Source organism: Acinonyx jubatus, chromosome E4 (genome assembly GCF_027475565.1).
Source record: "Acinonyx jubatus isolate Ajub_Pintada_27869175 chromosome E4, VMU_Ajub_asm_v1.0, whole genome shotgun sequence".
Taxonomy (NCBI): Eukaryota; Metazoa; Chordata; class Mammalia; order Carnivora; family Felidae; genus Acinonyx; species Acinonyx jubatus.
In genome coordinates, this window is record NC_069395.1 from 50,173,578 (window position 1) to 50,194,174 (window position 20,597).

At 48.6% G+C, this 20,597-nt stretch overlaps 1 protein-coding gene across 3 annotated transcripts in view; it reads right to left on the reverse strand.

Moving 5' to 3' along the window:
• Positions 1-20,597, reverse strand: part of PAPPA2 (pappalysin 2) — a 525,758-nt gene that overhangs the window by 265,838 nt on the left and 239,323 nt on the right. Inside the window, exons 3-5 of one of the 3 annotated variants that reach the window (XM_053208873.1) lie at positions 16,027-16,073; positions 10,673-10,764; positions 3,534-5,339 (exon numbers count right to left, since the gene is read on the reverse strand). In XM_053208873.1, the coding sequence (XP_053064848.1) occupies positions 3,534-4,425 (892 nt within the window). In that variant the 5' untranslated portion in view covers positions 4,426-5,339; positions 10,673-10,764; positions 16,027-16,073. Of the gene's footprint in view, positions 1-3,533; positions 5,340-7,099; positions 7,307-10,672; positions 10,765-12,148; positions 12,258-16,026; positions 16,074-20,597 lie in introns of those variants that run through there. The other 2 variants (XM_027074271.2, XM_015064277.3) reach the window with 2 other exon arrangements.

Sequence of the window (20,597 nt, forward strand, 5' to 3'; positions counted from 1 at the left end):
GAAAGGAACAGGATGGTTTCAGGGGTGGGTGCTGGAGCTTAAGGATTTCATCAGGACGGGACAGAATTTGGCTTCTGTCCACTGCTGAGTTCCAAAAGTCCAACCAAATGGGCTCCTGACCTCAGGCTACTCCTCCTTGGCCCCACGTCCCTAAATTGCCAGGCCCTTGAGAAGTGACTTTTAGGGAGGCCTCTACGCTGGAGCAGCTGCACACGCCCGTTTCCTAGGTCTCCACTGCCCTGCTTCAGAGCACAGGCAACAGGCAACTTTGGGGGTGCCTACCTCTGGGGTGGGGGGTAGGGAGTCGGCACCATCACGCCCCCTTTAGGGGCCAGAGAGAAGCTCAGCACCGAAAGGCTGAGGCCTGCATTGCCCTTGGCCGTAAATAAAAGGATTCTGGCAATCCATTCTGGAGTTCAACTTCCTATTTTGGAAGAACGTGGGAGTTTGGGGTGGAGGGGGAGGTAACTCCAGTTGATTTTGTTTTCTTTACTAGTTGCTACAAGTGCAGGGTGGTCATAACCCCCAAAATGCCACCTTAGCCCTATCACACAGGTCCTGCAAAAAATACTTGCATGAAGCCGACCCTAAGGGATGCCTACCAACAACACCCTGGGAGGGGATGAAACAAGACAACCCAGAGGCCAGGGCAGGGGCACCAACCCAGGAAACCAGACACATTCCCCACTACGTGGCTTCCCTGGAGCCGCCTCCTCTCCTGTGCATGAAGCAACACTGCCACCTAGTGCCCTGCGTGCGAAGTACTCCCTGAGGTCCCACATCTCTTGGGCGGGGTCCTTCACCATGGCCAGTGTGGCTGAATGGCTTGATGTCTCTGCTGAACGGAAAATGCCCCAAGTTTGGGAGACTAAGAACTGGGAGCTAAGTGGGTAGAAGCTGAGCTTTGAGAGCCATTGGGAAAGAGCATGGGAGTCAAGTCTTCTAGCACCTCAGATTATCCTCAGTGGTGCAGCAGAACTTCAAAGGCTGAATTACATTTAGCTCCCAGGCACACGATCTAATTGTTATTCTGCACAGGTGAAGGCCCACCGGCCCAGGTACAGGCAGTGACCTGCCACAGGGCCAGTGCTGGGTAAGAGAGGGGAGATGGCCTGGTCTGTTGATAGGAGTAAGCAAGTTAGAACCAATCAGAGACCTTTATCCCCAAGGAGGCCTTCCTTTGGCCACCTCGTGTCTCTCAGCCAGGGCCCACAGGAGCTAAGCACAGTGAGTAGACAAAGACGCCTATGCCCTCAGGAGCCCGGCCGCTAAAATCCTAAAGAAGGAAGGCGTCATTCCCAGCCCCCATCTTTCCCAGACTTTTACCCTAAATCTTTCCTGAAGATGTTCTGATGTGCACAACTCTGAAGAAAGATAGAGGGCAGAAGGTGGAGAGGAGCTAGACCTGGGTAGTCCCTGCCCTCAACCTTCCTGGTGTGGACCTAAAGGGGAAATACCAGTACACCACAGGGGTCCACTTTGATTTCAAGAGGGAGAAGCCCCAGAGGCTACACTGTCTGCAAAAGATTTCCTGCCTAATTTTACATGCTTGGGGACGTGAGGGAGTTCAGAGGGGCACTTCGGAGAAGGATCGGAGTGTGTGTGCCATGGCATTTGAGGAGGGAGGGTGGCTGGTGGTGGACAGGTGGGCGAGGGAGGGAGATGCACTGGGGGCTGGTGGGGACGTGCCCCACGGAGCACCGGAACTGGAATCAGCTCAGGATGCCACTCTCTGCAGGGCACGAGACAGGACACGGAAGGGATAGGACAGAGGGCAGGCACCCACAGGCCTGAATCTCTTCCCTCAGCTCTGGGTTTTCATAACTGAAAGCAACAGTCTCTGAGAGCCTCGCTCATATATTCCTGTTGGAGTCTTCTCTAATTCTTCACAGCCAGGGAACTGATCCCAGGTCCCTCTGTGGCTACTGCAGGAGGCGGGGGAAGCGGAGTCGTGGGTCTCGGTCTAGACTGCAAGCACAGTTTCCCTGGCAGATGGGCACTAGGAAGCGAGATGAGGCAGCAAGAAGATGTCATCTGGGAAAAGGTGTGAAGCTGCCAACTCTGATCAGATAATCATCTCATTATTTCTTCCATTTGGCCCCAGAATAAGGATTTCCTTCTCTCTCTCTGCCACCACCTATCTCACAGCCCAGCCCCTTCTCTCTTCCCTCCTCTCGCCCCCTCTCCCACCCAAAACTAAAATAAAGCAAAACCACAAGACTCTAGAGTGCTCAGTGTCTGGGAATCCCAGCTTCCAAAGGAGAAATTGCAGCCAAAGAGGGGGAGACAGCGTGTCCAGAAGGGATGTTCCAGCAACACCCCCACTGAAAGAGGTTCCCTCCCTCCAGGTTTCTTTCTCCAGGCTGAAACTTATTTGTAGGCATCCGGCAACCTGAGAAGTTTTTAATCTGGGGAGCTGTCAAGCACCTCAGGAGCTCAGGGGTTCCGCTCCCACTCTGCGTCTGGCACACCTCCTGTGGTTTGGTTTCCCCATCGATGCAAACAGGACTGGCAAACATCAAAGGGCATCGTAGATGATACAAACTAATGAGATTACAATGGATCCACTATGTGCCCAGCCTGGTGTGAGGCTCTATCATGGGGGGCACCCAAAGGGATAATGAGACCGTACACGGTGACCTACAGGTCTAACTCCCACCGCTTGCTGGAAACCTCAGGAAGGCCACAGAATAGTTGTTCCTAATGCCATCCTTTTCTTTGTCCTTCTGGGTGACTTTCCGTGAAAGCCAAGATCTGGGTATAGTGCAAGATACACACGGGTAGAGTTCTGAGATGTTACCTCTGACCAAAACCAGAGAGTTCTACACGGTTCCTTTTTACGTCCTCAAACAACACCAGCGGCCTGGCGTGGGAGTGCCCACCTTTTCCAGCAGACCCCGCTGTTCTCAGGCTGGATACGTGACCGTTAGGACAGGCAACAGGGATGCCAGGACCTGGGCCAGATAGTGGTTTTCTGCAAAGTTCCAGGGCTGCTCCAAGCAATGGGGAACTGCCAGGATTTATGGCTGTGCACCTGGCAACCTTGTCCTCCCGCAGCCCAGCCCTGCCCCTCCCACGGCCGGCCCGGCACCCCCTACCCCTACCCCGGGCCTGGCTCACTGAACGGGTCCTTGTCCTCAGGTCCTCACGTGCAGCATCAAAGGTGCCCAGGCTACGGGAAATAGAGGGCGATACCTCTTCCCCATTGACAAAGACCCAGAGACCTTCCTCTTTAAGGAGGGGTAGGGAGTGAGCCGAAGGTCTGCTAAGTGCAAGCGCCATCCATGTACAGAACCACAGGAGATCAATACTCATTGGGACAATGCTCTTGTGGTTAGAGTCATTATCGTGGATGATGTCTGGAGTCCGGCCGTGCTGATGAATAAGAGCCCTTCCCCCTCTCTCCCTGGCCACCTCTTCCCGGCTTTCCTGCCCCTGCCCCCTTCCTCTCTGTGCCCGCTTCACCTAACCCCGTCAAACGTGAAGCCAGCCGTCCCCCAAAGACCACGGAGAGCCCAGGAGTGGGCCGTTACCTGCAATGATGGCTGGGTTGTTCTGTCCTCCCTCCGGTCTCACCCAGGCTTCCACTGTGAACGCCTCCCGGGGAATCTCAGCCAGCACTTCTGGACGCAGCAGGAGCCGCCCCCGCCTCCCGGAGAAATACAAGACAGGCAGTCCTCCCTGGGACTCTGCTTCCCAGGAGGGGTCCCCTCCACCCTTCTGGATGCCGTCCTCCGACGGACTCGTTCTGACCCCGTGCACAAGGGGATGCTTCGGCCGCGGCCGGAGACGATGGGGAGAGACACCGGGCTCTCCCTGCACGGCCCCTACCTGCCCCTTCACCACCTGGCGACGACGACGCCTGGTCTTGGCCCGGCCCTTGCTTTGGGTCTCTGGTTTGGGTTCCTTTGGGCCCACGAAGGTGGTAGCAGCCGTGGCAGCCATGGCCGAGCGTTCGCGAGTCCCAGCCTCACCTAGAGACTCCTTGGATCCTCCATCACCAAGATAAGTGTCATCATCTCCCCGCAGCTCAGACCGCCCAGCGGGACCATCCCTGTCCCACGAGGCGGCTGGCTGCTCAGCTGTGCCCCTCAGCCCCACACCTCCAGCTGGGCTTGCAGCCCCCGTGGCAGCTGGCTCACTGCGTCCCGCGGGGCGGGTTCCCTCCCCCCCCACAGGGTAGGGCCTCAGGTAGTCCCCAGGCCTGCTGGGGTAGACCCCAAAAAGATGATGCTGGGGAGCGGCTCTGGGTCTTGGCGGCCTGGCCCCCAGCCAACAGCGTTCTCCTTCCGACAGCAACTGATTCAGGCGTCCCCTCTGAGCCAGGGACCTCTTGCGTGTCCAGCCCGGCTCAGAGCCGGCAGTGCCGAGCGCCCACCCGGCCAGAATCACCAGGCTTATTCTCAGGATCTTTGGGCCCATCATACCTCCCCCAGCTCTTTACACAGAACCAGAAGTCAACTTCTGGGTACCACACCGGAGTGATGGGGGAGAAGAGGAGGAGAAGGCTAGCAGTGGATTCGCAGTCACCGGGGAAACTGTTTTCGTTCAGGGACCAAACTTGCGGGAGCAGCAGCACCCAGGGAGTGCGTCTTCCGGCTCCCTGCGCGGGGCACTGTGCTGCGTGAGCTGTGCTGCCCTCTCCCTTCTCCCCTGACCTGCTTCTCCTGGCTCTAGTTTAGTCCGTGCAGCACGAAGTTCATTTCTCCGGGTTCCTCTGAACCTCCTCCCACACGGCTCAGGTTTCTTTCTTTTTCTGTCCCTTCTTCACCGGCCCCTCCCCTCGCTGATACTACAGGAGGGACCCACGGATGGAGGTGAGCCAAGTCCCTCTCAAACACACACTCCCTCACCAACACATACCCCTGGCTACCTGAAGTCATTCAAAGGACGCTGATCTTCTAATTTTCATGGCTTTCTCCTTCTTCCTTCCCTAGGAGTTACGTTCTTTTCGTAGCCCTTAACCTAAGATAGAGCAACCTTCAAACAAATCGCGAGAAGAACTTGCATACAGAGACACAGAATTTGATGCTTATTCTCTAAAAATGCAAAAGGATTCTGGGGGCACAAAATTCCAAGCTGGTACTTAGCTTTTGCTCTCCAGATGTCCTCCTCAGCCAGATGCCAATCCAGCTGCCAGTCTGCCTGTGCAGGTCACAGTGTTTCCCTCAGCCCGGTGCTTGGGCGTGTGGAGTGGTGAAGGTTTTCTAATCCCCTTCCAACTTGTTGGTATGTTGTAAGTCTCCGTGAAGTTCTCCTTGGGGAAGCCAGTCTGGTGTCCTAATAACCTGATGAGTCTGACAGCCCTTGACTTCACCTTCTGGGAGTCTCGTGGGTCCCTGGGAAGATGGGAAAGAGAGGCAGAAGAGCGTGTACTTCAGGGGACCTGTTCTCTCTGGTGCCTCCTGCTCTCCTCTCTCCCTCTCCCTCTGCCAGTAATTATCGTCTTGTTTGTTTCATTTAAAGACGATGATGATGTCAAAGCTAATAAGTTCGATGTATCACTCCACCTCCTCCCTGCCCCTCCTTCCTCCTGACAACCTCTCCACCTCACTGAGGCACTGGGGACAGGCATGACTTCCGGTTTCCCCGGTAAACATCTCGGGCTTTCTCCTCCAGCAGCCGCAGCCTACACAATCAATAACAATCAATACTGTCTTGGAGCAGTCTTTTTGGTGTGTATTCTCTCTCTGTCTCTCTCTCCCTCACACACACACACACACACACACACACACACACACACACACTCGCACACGTGTTGTGAACAGATCTGCTTACTGTCTAATAACCCCCCACCAGCCTCTCAGGGACCACTTGCTTCTCTCTCTTTTGTTTTGCCACAAGCCTCCTGTATTTTCTTTTTCCTACTTCAATCATTTGGGATTCAAAAGAACAATGCCCCAAATTCACTTTACACTGGACAGTGGGAGAAAGGAGAAATGGACGCATCTGACCTAAGAAGCATTAAATGGAAATGCCATGAATCGTACTCCATAGATCTTCCTATTCTCTCCGAAGTTCCTCGCTCTGAAGTTACCAAAAGTCACCATATGCCGACTGTGCAAATAAGCAAATGAGATGCTCAAAATAAGTAATTTACAAAAATGAACAGCTAAACCCAAGCAGCTATTTTTTCCAATTGATTTCCAATGAATGGATAGGCTGGGGAAGTAAATAACGTGTCTCCAGCCTCTGTCATAATGCTTGCCTCGAAGCAGGCTATCTCAGGGAGTCCCACCCCCCAAACACATGTACGTGTGTATGCACACTCACACACATATGTGCACACCGAGACCATGGTTGTGAATTCTTGACACAGGTGAGGATGTTTGACCACAGGTGGGTACAGAACAGGGAGAGAAACAGACTGGGTCCTTCATTCACTAAGAAAAATTACTTACGGTTCTAAACCCCCTGCTTGTGTTGCCCACACATAAAACACGCAGCCCACATACTTTGGAGTACGATCGCACTGCCTCTTTTGCCTTGAGACTCCTCACCGCCTTCTAAACTCCTCTACCCCTGCTAAGAACTGACTCGTTTGCTTTCAGAGTGCTGTGCCCTAATCACCCGCTCCCTGGCATGCCCAGCTCCCCTTTGCAGCATCCTCTGGAGCCTCAAAGTCAGTCCCCAAAGAGGAGATCAGTTCAGGCACGTGGATATTACTCAACAGAAATCCCTCGATCCCAGACTGCCTTTTTTCCTCTTCTCATTTTCCTGTCTCCCTTCACTCCTTCTGACTTAGTCCTTTTTTCTTCTTCTTTTTTACTGCCCTCCCCCCTGCCCCCAACCACCATGAAGCAGCTCAAAAGAGTTTGGGGCTTTGGAAGGGAGGAGAGGGTGAGGTAGAGAAAGACAGAAAAGCACAGGAAAGGGAGAGAGAGAAGGACAGGGCAAGGGAGCGGGAAGGGGGAGGGAGGGAGAGAAAAAGAGAGAGAGAGAGAAAGAGAGAGGAGAGAGAGGGAGAAACGCCAGGAAGGAAAGGAAGGAAGGAGAGGGACCTTAGTGTAAATGAAGAAAAGATACTCAGGTAAGAAAAGAAGAAAACTTCCCCCTCCCTCCTGCCACCCCCCATGACCCTCAGAAAAAGGTTCCATACCATTCATTTCAGGAAGGAGGGGTAACACAGCAAGGAAGGATCCCGCCTGCTTTTCTCCCCTGTTAATGTGTGAATGATCCTGCAGTCCCTATAGGTCTCTCCTGGATCTCAGCTGCCAGTAATCCATTCATAAGGTTTCAAGAAGCTACACAAAACTCAAGCTTCCAGTTTAGTTTCTCTCTCTCCCCTTCATTCCTTTGCTCACCACTCTCCTTCAGCTCTTGGCAGTCCAAAGTTTAAAAAAAAAAATGTTGAACCATTTCTGTGTTTTCCTCCTGTTGTAACTTTTGCTGTGACATCATAACCCTGCCCACCAACACCCCACCTCTCGCTCTCCTTTCCATCCCACCCCTCATCAACCCCAGACCCCCCAAAGCACCCCCCCCCACGGAGAAGAAGGGCTCCTGTCAGTTCCAACGTGTGAAAACACAAAGCTACTAGAAGGTGCCCCTCTCTCCCCTCGGCCCCCTCCCCTCTCCCCCTCCCTGCCTTACCCACCGCTCAGCCACGGCTCTCTCAAGGCTTGTAACAATGATCCCATCTGTTTGACATGTGCGGAAAGGTGGGCTGGATTCAAATAATCTGTCAAGTGGATCAGATAAAACACACACACACACACACACACACACACACACACACACACGCACAGCAGCCCCCTCCTCAATTCCATCACACATGCACATCATGCCCCAGCAAAAGTGTGAGAGAAGTCAGACGTGCCGTGCCCGGCACCCACCCGGGATGCCAGGGAGGGAGACACCACATACGCCAAAGGCAACGCACATTTATATATACACAAATTTTGTGGCTTATTTGTTTATGACAAGCACCAGCACCGGAGCCCCTACTCCTCTTCCCCAAGTCCTGCCACTCCGCAAGTGCACAGATTGGAAAGCGGGTAGAATCTGTTTTGAAATCTCCAACGAGAGGGTTTTTCCCCCTTTTTTTCACTCCAAAGCACTATCTGTGGCGATCAGACTCGAGCAGGGTTGCCAGCAAATGCAGGAGGCCCCTTCTAGGGTACAGGCTTTCAAACCAGCAAAGCCAGAGGGAATGGATTTAAGGACACACAGCAGGAGCTGGCTGAATTTATTTTATTTTGACGGGGGTAGCTGGGGGAGGAATATCATTTCTGAAATGCCCAAGCAATGAAGGGAGAGGATATGGATTTCTTAAACAGTTTTTGCAAGAGGAGCGGTGTCTTGTTCTGCAGGTAAATCTATGAGGCGAGAAATTGGAGCTTAGAGATAAACAAGGACCGAGAGGGAGGGAAGGGGAAGGAGACAAGAGAGGGGGAGAGGGGAGGGGATGGGGACATGGGGACGGAGAGAGAGGGAAAGAAGGGGAGAAGGACAGAGGGGCGAGGGGAAAGGAGAAGGAAGGGAAGAGAGAGGAGGGAGGAGAGAGGAGGGCAAGGGGGAAGGGGGGAGGGGCGGGTTGAGGAGGAAAGGAGTGAAATGGAAGGAGGGGGGGTGGGGGCGAAGGGAAAAGAGAAGAGTCTGGAAGGAGAAAGGGCTGAAGAAGAAAAGCAGGGAAGAGAGGAGGGAAGAATGAGACCGAAAGGAAGGAAAACAGGGGAAGAGGCGGTGAGGCACATAAAATATGGAGACCAGGAAGGCAGTTAGAGCCATGATGGCAAAACACAAGGAAATCAGAGGGGCAGGTGAGGAGAGCCACTGCAAAAGGAGGCAGAGATTGGATTTTATGCACAGAAAACAAAGGACACTCAGTGGAGGGGCTCGCTCTAGTGATCAGACACGTTTCAGAAAATCAGATTGCCAGGGTTCAATGTTGTCTCTTTAAGTAAACCCCCATTTCCTCCTCCTTCCCTACCTGCACCCTTCCTCCACACCCACCTCCACCTTCCTTCATTCACTTTTTGTTGCCAGCATTATCTTCCCCTGGAGAATACTCCAGTCCAACTCAGACACCCATCCCCCTCCCCCTCAAAAAAGCCACCCTTAATGCTTGGTAGCCTCTTTCTTTGCTTCTGTCCACAGAGGGCCCTGGCTCCTCTTACCTAAAGGTTGAGCTGTTTATGACAATCTGCACTTTGATTTCAACCCAAATGATACTATGTTTCCCTTAAGCCCAGGGACCGGCAGGGCTGTTACTGTTTGTATTTGCTGCCATAGTGGGGCTGGTCAGTTTCCATTAGCATTGTCATTATTATTAAGAGTCTTGGAGCACGGGGAGGAGCCAGTCCACGTTGGCATCCACCTGCAGTGTAGAGCGTTAGGGAGGAGAGAGAGGGGTGGGGGGTGGGGGGTGGGATGGGACCCCTTAAGATGGTCACTGATCCTCTCTGACTATCTGATTCCAAAATGCGATCCCCTGAGGGAAAAGCTCAGCTGGGAGCCGGCCAGGGAGCGTAATAATAAAAGCCTCCCAGAACACAACCAAATGCAGTATCTATATATAGGAGCCGGATCTGTTTTCGCTACTTGCAGTCTAAAATGACACCCGGAAACAAACATTTCAGCAATATGTTTATTGGAATCTTATTCAGCTAGTGCTGGAAAGAGTGAGCTTCTCTGAAAGATTTCACTCGAAGGCTCAGGGCTGTTGCTTTCTGCGCCCTTTGCTCCGGTGCTCAGAGCTGGGAGTCAGGGGCCCTAACTTTCAAGGGGTCACTTGAGATGCCTCTAGGGTGACCTACCACAGCCCCCTCTTTTGTGGGTGAGGAAACAAGAAAGAAATCACACAAATAACAGCAGGGCCAGACACAGCATCCAGGTCTCCTGAATCCCAGTCCAGGTTTTCCCTCCTCTGGTATGCACCTGTCTTACTGTTTTGGTATCTACATACCAACTGAATAGGAAGACCGGGATGGAAGACTGGCCTCTCCGGTTCCACATCCAGGCAAAAATGCCCAGGGAATATATGTTGGTCATATGTGTTCCGTAACTCAGATTCACACGGCACTCAGATGGAAACGCAAATCTGCATTTCCTACTCCCTGTGTATTTTGAGCCAAGGGAGGCCCTATCTTTTTGTCAAACTGTCTGGTGCTCCGTGTGTTAGATAGTCATATTTTTTTCCACGCTACTATTACGATTATAAATTATTATCAGTGCTAACGGTAGTGTTTTTCTAAGTGCCTTTCATCCCAGGTTAGGCTCCTCCACCCCTTGGGGGTTGCGTGGTGGAGACAACATGTCAGAGATCTATTTCCCCTGCTGACAGTCCCTAATGGGAAAGTGCTTCTTGTAACATTTCAAGCCTTGGGACCAGCTTGTGGAGCCCTTCGGCTGGGGAGAGTTTCACAGTGATGCTGGAACGTGCTCTGCTCACCAGAGGAACAAAAGCTCTCCTGGGTTTATGCGTCAATCAGGACTGCCTTTCCAAGTAGAGTCTGCTCAAAAGACAGTCTCGTAACAAAAAGAACAGGAAGACCGTATACTTGCTTCTCCTCTGACCTCGTGCACATCTGTGTTCATTCTTTCTTCCCATCTATAACGGCACAAAGGCAAGGCAAGTGGTATGTCCATTTTACAGATGAGGACACTGAGGCTGAAAGCTAAGCAATTTACCCAAAGACCTGTGGAAACTAAGAATGCAGCCAGGACATACCTTAAATGCATTCTGCTAAAGTGGAAGAAGCCAGACTCCAAAGGTCATGTCCTATGTGATCCCATTTATATGACATTCTGGAAAAGGCCAAACTATAGAGACAGAAAAGATCAGTGGTGGTCAGAAGTTGGTAACTGGGGGAGAAAAGCTGAAGACAAAAAGCACAATGGGACTCTGGGGTGGGGGGACTGTTCTCTATCCTGATTATGGTGACGATGCAGGACTACACGCATTTGTCAAAACTCGGAGAAAGGTAACTGCATGCAAATGCTACCTCAGGAAACCCGATGCAGTGTGTCCACTGCTGCGGGGAGAAAAGTGGAGCCGGGGGTGGGCCCGGGATCTTTTGATTCTGCATACAGCGTTCTTTCTTCATTATCCTGCAGGTGTCCGAAGACCAGATGATAGTGTAACAGTGGTTGGTCATGGACTGGGGCCCGTCCGTAGATCCCCTCACTTAGCCCCTCAGAGGACCCCATGGAGCCAGACATAACGGAGCGGAGCTAGCTTCTGGTCCCAGCTCCGTCAACCCCGATGACCCTAACACATCAAATAGCCAATCACCAAATGAGCACTGGCCAATGACTAGGCCACCGCTCTGCCACGAAATAGCTGCCTGACCGTGGGCAAGTTAACCAACTCCTGGGAGTTGTCTGTAAACTGGAAACATCGGAATAGAAAACCTCTAAGCTTTCTTCCAGGTCACACTTGAGCTTCTCTAATTTTCAGCCCACTGTTTTCCTAATTGTTTTCTCAGTTATTTAACACACACACACACACACACACACACACACACAGCCAGTGCTCTCATAAATATCTCAGAGTCAAGTATACTTTAGCAATGGACACCCCCATTTATTTTAATCCTTAAAGAAAGCCATATATTCAAAGACAACTCCACTGGAACACTGATGGGCAGCAACAGGGGAGTTTTTGAGTTCTGTCATTAGAGTGGCAAAGGTGTCCTATACAACATGTCACTGTCATATGTTTAGCAAATCAAATATCAGAACACATGGTATTAGTATGAAAATATTTAAATCGGAGTAGTTTTTAAATTTGCTACTGTGCTAGAATCTTAAAATTTAGTAATTCCCTCAAGATGGTAATAATAACATTATTAATAACAATAACTAACACTTATTGCTTACAATATGGCAAGCACCATCCTGGTCACTTTATTTATTTATATATATATATTTATATATATATATATATATATATATATATATATATATAATCCTCACAAAAGTTCTGTGAGGTAGGGCCTTTTATTATCTCCATTTTCAAATGAAGAATAATAAAACCATTTAACATTTATTAAGCACATACCATGTGCTCAGTGTGGCATCTACTAGTCAATAGACACCTACTAAGCAACGTTCATAAACTATCTCATTTAATCCAACAAGTAACCTATGAGATAGCTCCACTTTCTCCTTTTTTTATTTTTATTTTTTTAGTTTATTTACGTACCTGAGAAAGAGACAGTGCGAGCAGGGAAGGGGCAGAGAGAGGAGAGGGAATCCCCAGCAAGCCGACGCAGAGCGCAAACTCACGAAACCATGAGATCGTGACCTGGGCCAAAACCAAGAGTCACACGCTTAACTGACTGAGCCACCCAGGTGCACCTGATCCTCATTTTGAGAAGGGAAACCAAGGCAAAGAGCGTTTAGGCACCTCACCTGGGCTTACGCACCTTGAAAACAACCACCTGTCTCCAGAGCCCACTGAGTCACTATGCCGCACAGCCTCTTCGTGGAGGATATAAATACATACCAATGAGGATATGACTCCCAACACAACACCACCAGACTTCTCCTGATGAGGCCATTCAGCGGTTTCTCTGGAGTCAAGGAAGATCTTCCTTAGGTCTTTTCCTAAAGTCTCCCCTGGCTGAGGGGCCGGTGCCTCCAAAGTGGCCCCAGCTGATAGCAGCAGCCAGGTGTAGGCTCTGATTTTGCCAATGCTCAGGTACTTTCCACAGATCCCCGAGGACTCCTATTCTCACCAACTGTGCCCCCAGACCCATCACATCCCCACTGAAACCTAAGGGACATGTAACCAACCAGCTGCAAACAGAAAGTGAGTCACTCCCCCAAGTCACTAACTCCATCTGGAAGGAATCATGCAAGATAGAGCAACGTTGAGTAGTCTATTTATTATAACTAACAAAAACTTTTCATACTAATAACAGCTATTAGTTGATGGTCTATTAACCATCATAAAATACGTATTTCCTGTGTTCAGGTCAGCTCTGATACAGAACTCCAGGTTTTAGCCCCAATTCTACATTCTGAAGGTACTCATGTTATTTAATTGCTGAAATATGGCCCACGTGTAAAATATTTCAAAATGAATATGCCCCCCAGATGTCTTCAAGAAAGGCAACAGGCCTGTGGAAGAGGAAATACACCCTTCTTAAATGCCCACCCAGGCCAGCCTTCCTATAGATCGCAGCCACGGCTGGGGGCAGACAGAAGTGCAAACCCCAAAGCTTGTCAGGTGCCCCCCCCCCACCAAGTCATCCAGCAGAGACTCTGTCCAGGAGCTGCCAAGATGAGTTCAAGTTTCTTTTCTGCAGACTAAACTCTATACGGTGAAGAGGGAAGGCTCTGTAGGTGACAAACACGGATTCCAACGTGGGCTCTGCCCCGTGGCCAGTGTCGTCTGGGGCAGACTCCAGGGCAACCAGTGAGGATAACGGCGTGCCTACAACCTAAGTGAGAGGCCATAAAAAGGCACATTTCTCAGCTACGTATCCAGAACAGTGAAAGTGCCTAACAAACATTGGTATTACTAAAGATGTCAACTCCTTCCAATTTTCTACCCTACAAGTTTCTGACTTTAAACTTTCAATAGCCCCCAAAGATCCAGTTGGATGTCATTTCTTACTCTACTCAGAAGATCAGCCTTTCCTGTGTCCCAGCTGCCCCTCATTTGTTGAAATCTGTCATTGTCAATCCTGCCAGTCCATTTTTATAGTAAACATAAACATTTTGCACTGAAAATTCACAGTATGAGCCACCGTACGTAACTGCAAAAAGAAAAAAAAACTTAATGCTCTAACATTAAAAAAGAAAATAAGGCTATAATGAAATTAAGTGAATTTCAACATATATGTATTTCTGACACAACTACATTAAAAGATAAATGAAATCATCAAATGCTTGAACGTACTTCTCATGAATCAGTATGGACTTAAGAGCAATAACAAAATACTCAACAAACATTACAGGCATTTTTTCCTTATGCTGACATCTTGAAATCATGGCTATCAAAGTATCTTAGTACAAGTTCATGGAGTCGGCATGGCTGCCATAGCTCCAAATGCAGAAGGATAGAGGTATGTCCATCAGTGGCTGAAACACCATAAGCAGCAATGCCATCAATGGCACATTTCCAAAATGGGGAACGACCCTGGGTAAAATGTGCAAACCAATCAAAAGGCAATCTTTCTTCAATAACATGGAAGTTGCATTCCTGGGAGAGTGTATTTAAAGTGCACCCAAAAAAGACCTTTGTGATTGAAGCATCTGCATTGAAAATAAAGTTAACTTCCAGACTTGGATCATTATAAATGGGTTTTTCGTCTATGTGAATGTTCGGCCAGAATTCAAGAGTCAAGCAGGAGGAAGATTCATTCTGTGGGACTATCCACGCACTACAGGGAAGTCTGATGTCCCTAGCACGTGCCCACTGAGCCAACAGTAACCTCCAATCGCTGCGACACCAAAACCATCCTATTTCCCAAAGCGACCCTAGGGGGCAGCACTTCCCCCACTGAGAACCACCCATCTAAACCAAGGCCAGAATATTATGCAGACAAATCGGGTTGAACCTTGTATATATGTTTGACCGTAACACACTGCCAGGATCCACAAAGGAGAAAGTCATGTGGAGGCTTCTAACTGCATTTCTTACGTTATTTGGTGAGAAAGCTGAAGTCTCTATTCCTCAGTAGTGGTTTGAACTGCGTGTGCCTTATATACACACAAAGATGCATAGAACGCATTCTACCAAATGATCACTTTTCTCAGTATCATCTATTGAGCTTCTCCCTGCTCAAGTAGCCATCTACTCGGTTCCATTAAAATCTTTCTACTTAAAAATAAATAAATAGAGGGGCGCCTGGGTGGCTCAGTCGGTTGAGCGTCTGACTTCGGCTCAGGTCATGATCTCACTGTTTGTGGGTTCGATCCCTGCGTCAGGCTCTGTGCTGATGGCTCAGAGCCTGGGGTCTGCTTCAGATTCTGTGTCTCCCTCTCTTTCTCTGGCCTTCCCCCGCTCACACTCTGTCTCTGTCTCTCAAAAAATTAATAAATGTTAATATATATATAATTACATAATTATATATATATAAAATATATATATAACATAATATATATATAAAATATATATATAATTATGTAATTATATATATATATAATATCCAGGATTGCAAATCTCAAAACTCAAATAATGAACTCTGATCCTTGGTCCTCAAGGCCACATAACATGGCTCAAATAATCACTGGAAAATTTTAGTTACCCATGGCCATCACTGGCTCTGAGTAGTTCTTGGGCTAAAGCAGTTAAGATCTCAGAAGCCATGGTGGAAATGCTAGTGGTCTCTGGAGAAATGTTTTCTGCAGAATGCTACACACACATTCCTCCCATGGAGTGTCTGAGTTCTCAGACGATAAGATACAAGCCCTGCCCTATATTGCCTCATAGACTTGCTAGAAATACCTGAACATGAACAAATTGTAAGACACGGCTATAAGTACTATCTTGGAAGACTGAATGAAGTCCTCCCAGGCACCAAGGATAAAATAACCAACGGTTCATGCAGTAATCAAGGGGATTTCACAGAGGGGGTGATTTTTTAATAGAGTCTGAAATGAAGAGTAGGAGTTTTCTAAGTGCGGGGTATTTCTAGAGAGCGTGGCGTGAACAAGATGCCACAGTAACACTTCATTCAAGGCTTCAGGACAGCATTTATTGCTAAGTCCCACAGTTTACCCATAGTCATGTCTTTCTTCCCAATGACCCTGGAAAGCAATCTAGGGTGGTACCTGTGTCTTACTACCTGTGTATTTCCAGAAGCAATAAACAAAAACAAATACACACACACACACACACACACACAAAACAGGCTCAAATGAGGAAACCATGAAAAATTTTGATCACTGGGGAGAAGAAATTCCTAGAGAGAAGCAAATGATCCCTCCCTTTCCTCATCTGGCTGTTGATGAGCCTGGAGCCCCTTCCAGCACACTAAGACCAGAAAGGGCATACAGAGGTTGAAAGAGTACCTACGGCTCTCAAAGATACAATTTTAAAAATATATTATTTGAATAGCGAAAGGCTACCTGTTCCTCATGTCTCCTTCCATCATCAGGCTCAACCAAGTCCAGACCTGAAAGAAAAGCATACCAAACACAAGGAAGAAAACAATTAACAAAATGAAAAGACAACCTATAGAATGGGAGATAATTTCTGCAAACTATATCTGATAAGGGGTTAATATCCAAAATATATAAGGAACTCCTACAACTCAATAGCAAAACAAACAAAAAACCTTCAAAAAATAAGCAAAGGGCCTGAACAAACATTTTTCTAAAGAAGACATACAAATGGACACCGGGTATATGAAATGTCACTAATCATCAGGAAAATGCAAATCAAAACCACAGAGATACCTCACACCTCAGGATGTTTTTGAATTATCAAAAAAGACAAGAGACAATGAGTGTTGGCGAAGATGTGGAGAAAAGGGAATGCACACTGGTGCAGCCACTGTGGAAAACAGTATGGAGGTTCCTCGAAAAGTTAAAAATAGAACTATCTTGGAACTGGCGTGTATTATGCTAAGCAAAATAATTCAGTCAGAGAAAGACAAATATCATATGATTTCACTCATATGCGGAATTTAAGAGACACAACAGATGAACATAGGGGAAGGGAAGCAAAAATAAAAACAGAGAGGGAGGCAAACCATAAGAGACTCTTAAATACACAGAACAAACTGAGGGTTGCTGGAGGGGAGATGTGTGGGGGGATGGGCTAAATGGGTGATGGACATGAAGGAGGGCACTTGTTGGGATGAGCACTGGGTGTTATAAGTAAGTAATGAAACACTAAATTCTACTCCTGAAACCAATACTACACTATATGGTAACTAACTTGGATTTAAATAAACAAAAAAAGTAAATAAAATAAAACATACATTAAAAATAAAAATAAAATAAAATAAATATTCTACTTCTTACCTTAAAAAATAGATAAAAATAAAAACAATAAAATAAAAATGCAAAATCCATTCTTGGTCCATGGGCCACACAGCAACAAACCTGATCTGACCCACATTATTTGCAAACCTCTAGACTGAAAAGATTGAATTAGCATAAACTTTAGATGGAAACATGTAAATAAATGGAGTGCCTATGCATTACGGTGTCACTAAGTTTGGAGCATATATATAGAATTTTCAGACTTAAAAAAATTTGAAGGGGAGATGATTTTAGGAAACATCTCAAGGAAATAAGTTGTCATCCTCCAGAGCTCCTGAAAACAGTGGCACCAGAGGCCAGATAACCCCTCTCTGAATAAGAATGATAAATATATTAAGATACAGGACAACTGACTGATGAATGGATAAAGAATATGTGGTATATATAATATACAAGGGAGTATTACTCAGTGATCAAAAAGAATGAAATCTTGCCATTTGCAACAACGTGGATGGAACTGGAGGGTATTATGCTAAGTGAAATTAGAGAAAGACAAAAATCATAGGACCTCACTCATGTGGAATTTAAGAAACAAAACAGATAAACATAGGGGAAGGGAAGCAAAAGTAAGATAAAAACAGAGAGGGAAACAAACCAGAAGAGACTCTTAAATACAGAGAACAAACTGAGGGTTGCTGGAGGGGTTGTGGGTGGGGGGATAGGCTAAATGGGTAAGGGGCATTAAGAAGGGCACTTCCTGGGATGAGCACTGGGTGTTATATGTAAGTGATGAATCACTAAATTCTGCTCCTAAAGTCATAATTACACTATATGTTAACAAACTTGAATTAAAAAAAAAAAAAAGATATTGCACAGAGATAGAAAGGCTGAAGTATGCACTCCAGATCTCAAGCCATACAGGCATCTTTCCAAATTTCAAGTACCAATTAACATTTGAGCTGCTTCTCACATAAGCAACTCCAGGCAGACAAAGTCCCAATAAAGATGCATTTACTTTAAAAAAAAAAAAAAAAAAAGAAATTCCCCAGATCCAGCAATCCCACTTCTCAGTATTTACCCAAAGGAAATGAAATCAGTTATCTCGAAGAGGCATCTGCACCCCCGTGTTCATTGCAGCATCATTCACAATAGCCAAGATACAGAAGCAGCCCAAGTATCGATCGGCTGATGAATGGATAAAGAAGATGTGCTTTATAGACACAATGGAACATTATTCAGCCATGAAAGAGAAGGAAATCCTGCCATTTGCAACAACACGAATAAACCTGGAGGACATCGTGCTAGGTGAAAAAAAAGTCAGAGAAAGACAAATACTGCATAGCCTCAATTTATACGTGTGATGTGTAAGCAGCACACCTAGAACCAGAGAGTGGTAGGGTAGTTGCCAGAGGCAGGGGGTAGAGGAAGTAGGAAGACATTCATCAAAGGGTACAAACTTCCAGTTATAAGCTGAGTAGGTTCTGGGGATCTAATATACAGCATTGTGATTATAGTCGATAATATTGTATTGTAGACTTGAAATTTACTAAGATAGTAGATGGCAAGTGCTTTGACCACTAAAAAAAAAAAAAAAAAAAAAAAAAAGTACCGTGTGAGGTCATGAATGTGCTGATTAACTTGACTGTTCATCATACCACGATGCATTTGTATTTCAAATCATCACATCGAACACCCTCAATATACACCATTTTTATTTGTTAGTTACGCTGCAATAGAGCCAAAAAGAAATGTGTCGGGCATGCCACTACCAAAACGTTCTGTGACCACCTGCCCGGCGTGAGTTCCCCTAAGAATAGAGCAAATCCTACGAGGAGTCACGGTGGCAAGGAAGGACAGGAGATCAGGTGCCCGAAGAAATCTCTGCTGGCCCACAGGGAAGAGTGCCTTATCAGAGCAGCTGTACCCGTTCCCGAGCGCACACGTCTCCCCAGCACGTGTCCAGCACAGGCCACAGCTCGCTGGCAAAACCCGCACCGTTCGGAGCGATGGTCAGAATCGGCAGCCCGTACCTTCTGCCCTCCTCCCGTACATCTCTCCACCACCGACCACGAGCTGCCGAAGTTCGCAGACCTCTTCTTTTTCAGCCCCGGGGGCCCACAGCCTAGCACAGAGCCTGGACGACAAAACAGGAGTCGTGGCTTGTAGACCTGACAGAAGGCGAGCCTGTGTGTGAGCCATCTCCCCTCCACCGGCCCCGCTCAGTCGGCCCAGCCAGATAAGCAGCCTGGCGCAGCCCTCAGGCCTCCGAGCTCTCGGCTGTCAGCCTGGCTCTTGCCGCCCGCCTGTCCCGCACACGGTCGTCTGAACTGAAGGCGTGGTGAGGGGCTTCTCCGGCAGGGAAACACCAGGCCTCTGCTCAGCACCCACCGTCCCCCCGGTGGCCTCAGGCGTTGCAGAGGTAAGGGGATGTAGATGAAAGGAGAAGGATTCAGATTCTCTACAAGAACCTGAGGGATGATCCGCGAAGGCCGTGTAAACAGCCATCACGGTAACCAGAGCGGAAACAGACCGAAAGACTCTCCCAGGCAGAGTCTCCGGGGCCTCTTACGGGTCGGCCTTTCAGAGCCCCGAGAACGAAGAGCTGACAGCAGGGTCTGCAGGTGGCTTGGACCCGAGAGCTTGTCTAGTGATGAGGTGAAGAGACGGCCTGAGTGGGCAAAACCCGGGCCAGGGCCAGGACGGAAGGAAAGTGGGGCTGATCCAAAAAGGAACGGAGAAACGTTGCAAGTCTCGTGTCTCCCCACGTCTCCAACGATAATTACCAGAGCTGGTTCCCAGGCAAACCCAGCTTGGTTTGGCTTCGAGATGGCAACAAAGTGGATCAAGGCGGAGGCTCTGGAGTCAGCGGGATGCGGCTCTGGAGCCTGGTGTCCTCATTCGCCATCGGTGTCACCTTGGACAAGCGTCCTCACCTCCGCGTCTTCATTTCCACTTCTGTTAAAAGGAAACAGTGACAGTAGCTGCCTCGCAGGTCGTAGGGGTTAAAGGAAAAGAGGGTTATGAAGGGCTTGTGCGTTTGACACCCAACCTGCTCGAGACAAAGGGGAGACAGAGGGCCCCAAGCTTGGCCCCGACTCTGTGGGGCGTGAGCGGGAAAGGGGGAGGTGACATCTGGGCAAGAGAACCCTGTTGCTCAGGAGTGTATGTCAGTAGAATAAAAGGTTAGGACGGGAGGGTGAGAAACGAGATCAGAGGGAGGCCCGCAGCACTCTGAGTCACTACGTTGAACTGATGCACAAGCAGAGTCGGGGCAAAACCTTGCTCCAAGCACCGGAGTCCCAGAGGAAAGAAGGAGACGCAGCAGGGCTGGGCTGCATGCTCAGATTCAAGACATGGGGCGCTCAAGCAGGAGAAAGGAATCCATCACACGTGATGCTGAAGACGCAGAGGCGAGTAGAGCGGGAAGAACCGGCAGATGAAGGTCACGGTAGGGGTGTAGAGAGCAGGGCCAGGGTCCCAGGGGACCTGGTATCAACAACTGAAGATGCCCGGTCCTGGGACGAGGCTGCTTATTCTGTGTTGTGTAGGCCAGACGCTCAGAGGCATATGGCGGGCAGAGACACAGAGCCCGGGTAAAGCAACCCAGGCGGTACTTTCACAGGGAAACAGAAACGTTGTTCCTTCCACACTCGGGAAAGGGCCACGCTTACATCCTTCCTGAATTACTTTTGTTCCTGGATTGGTCTGTG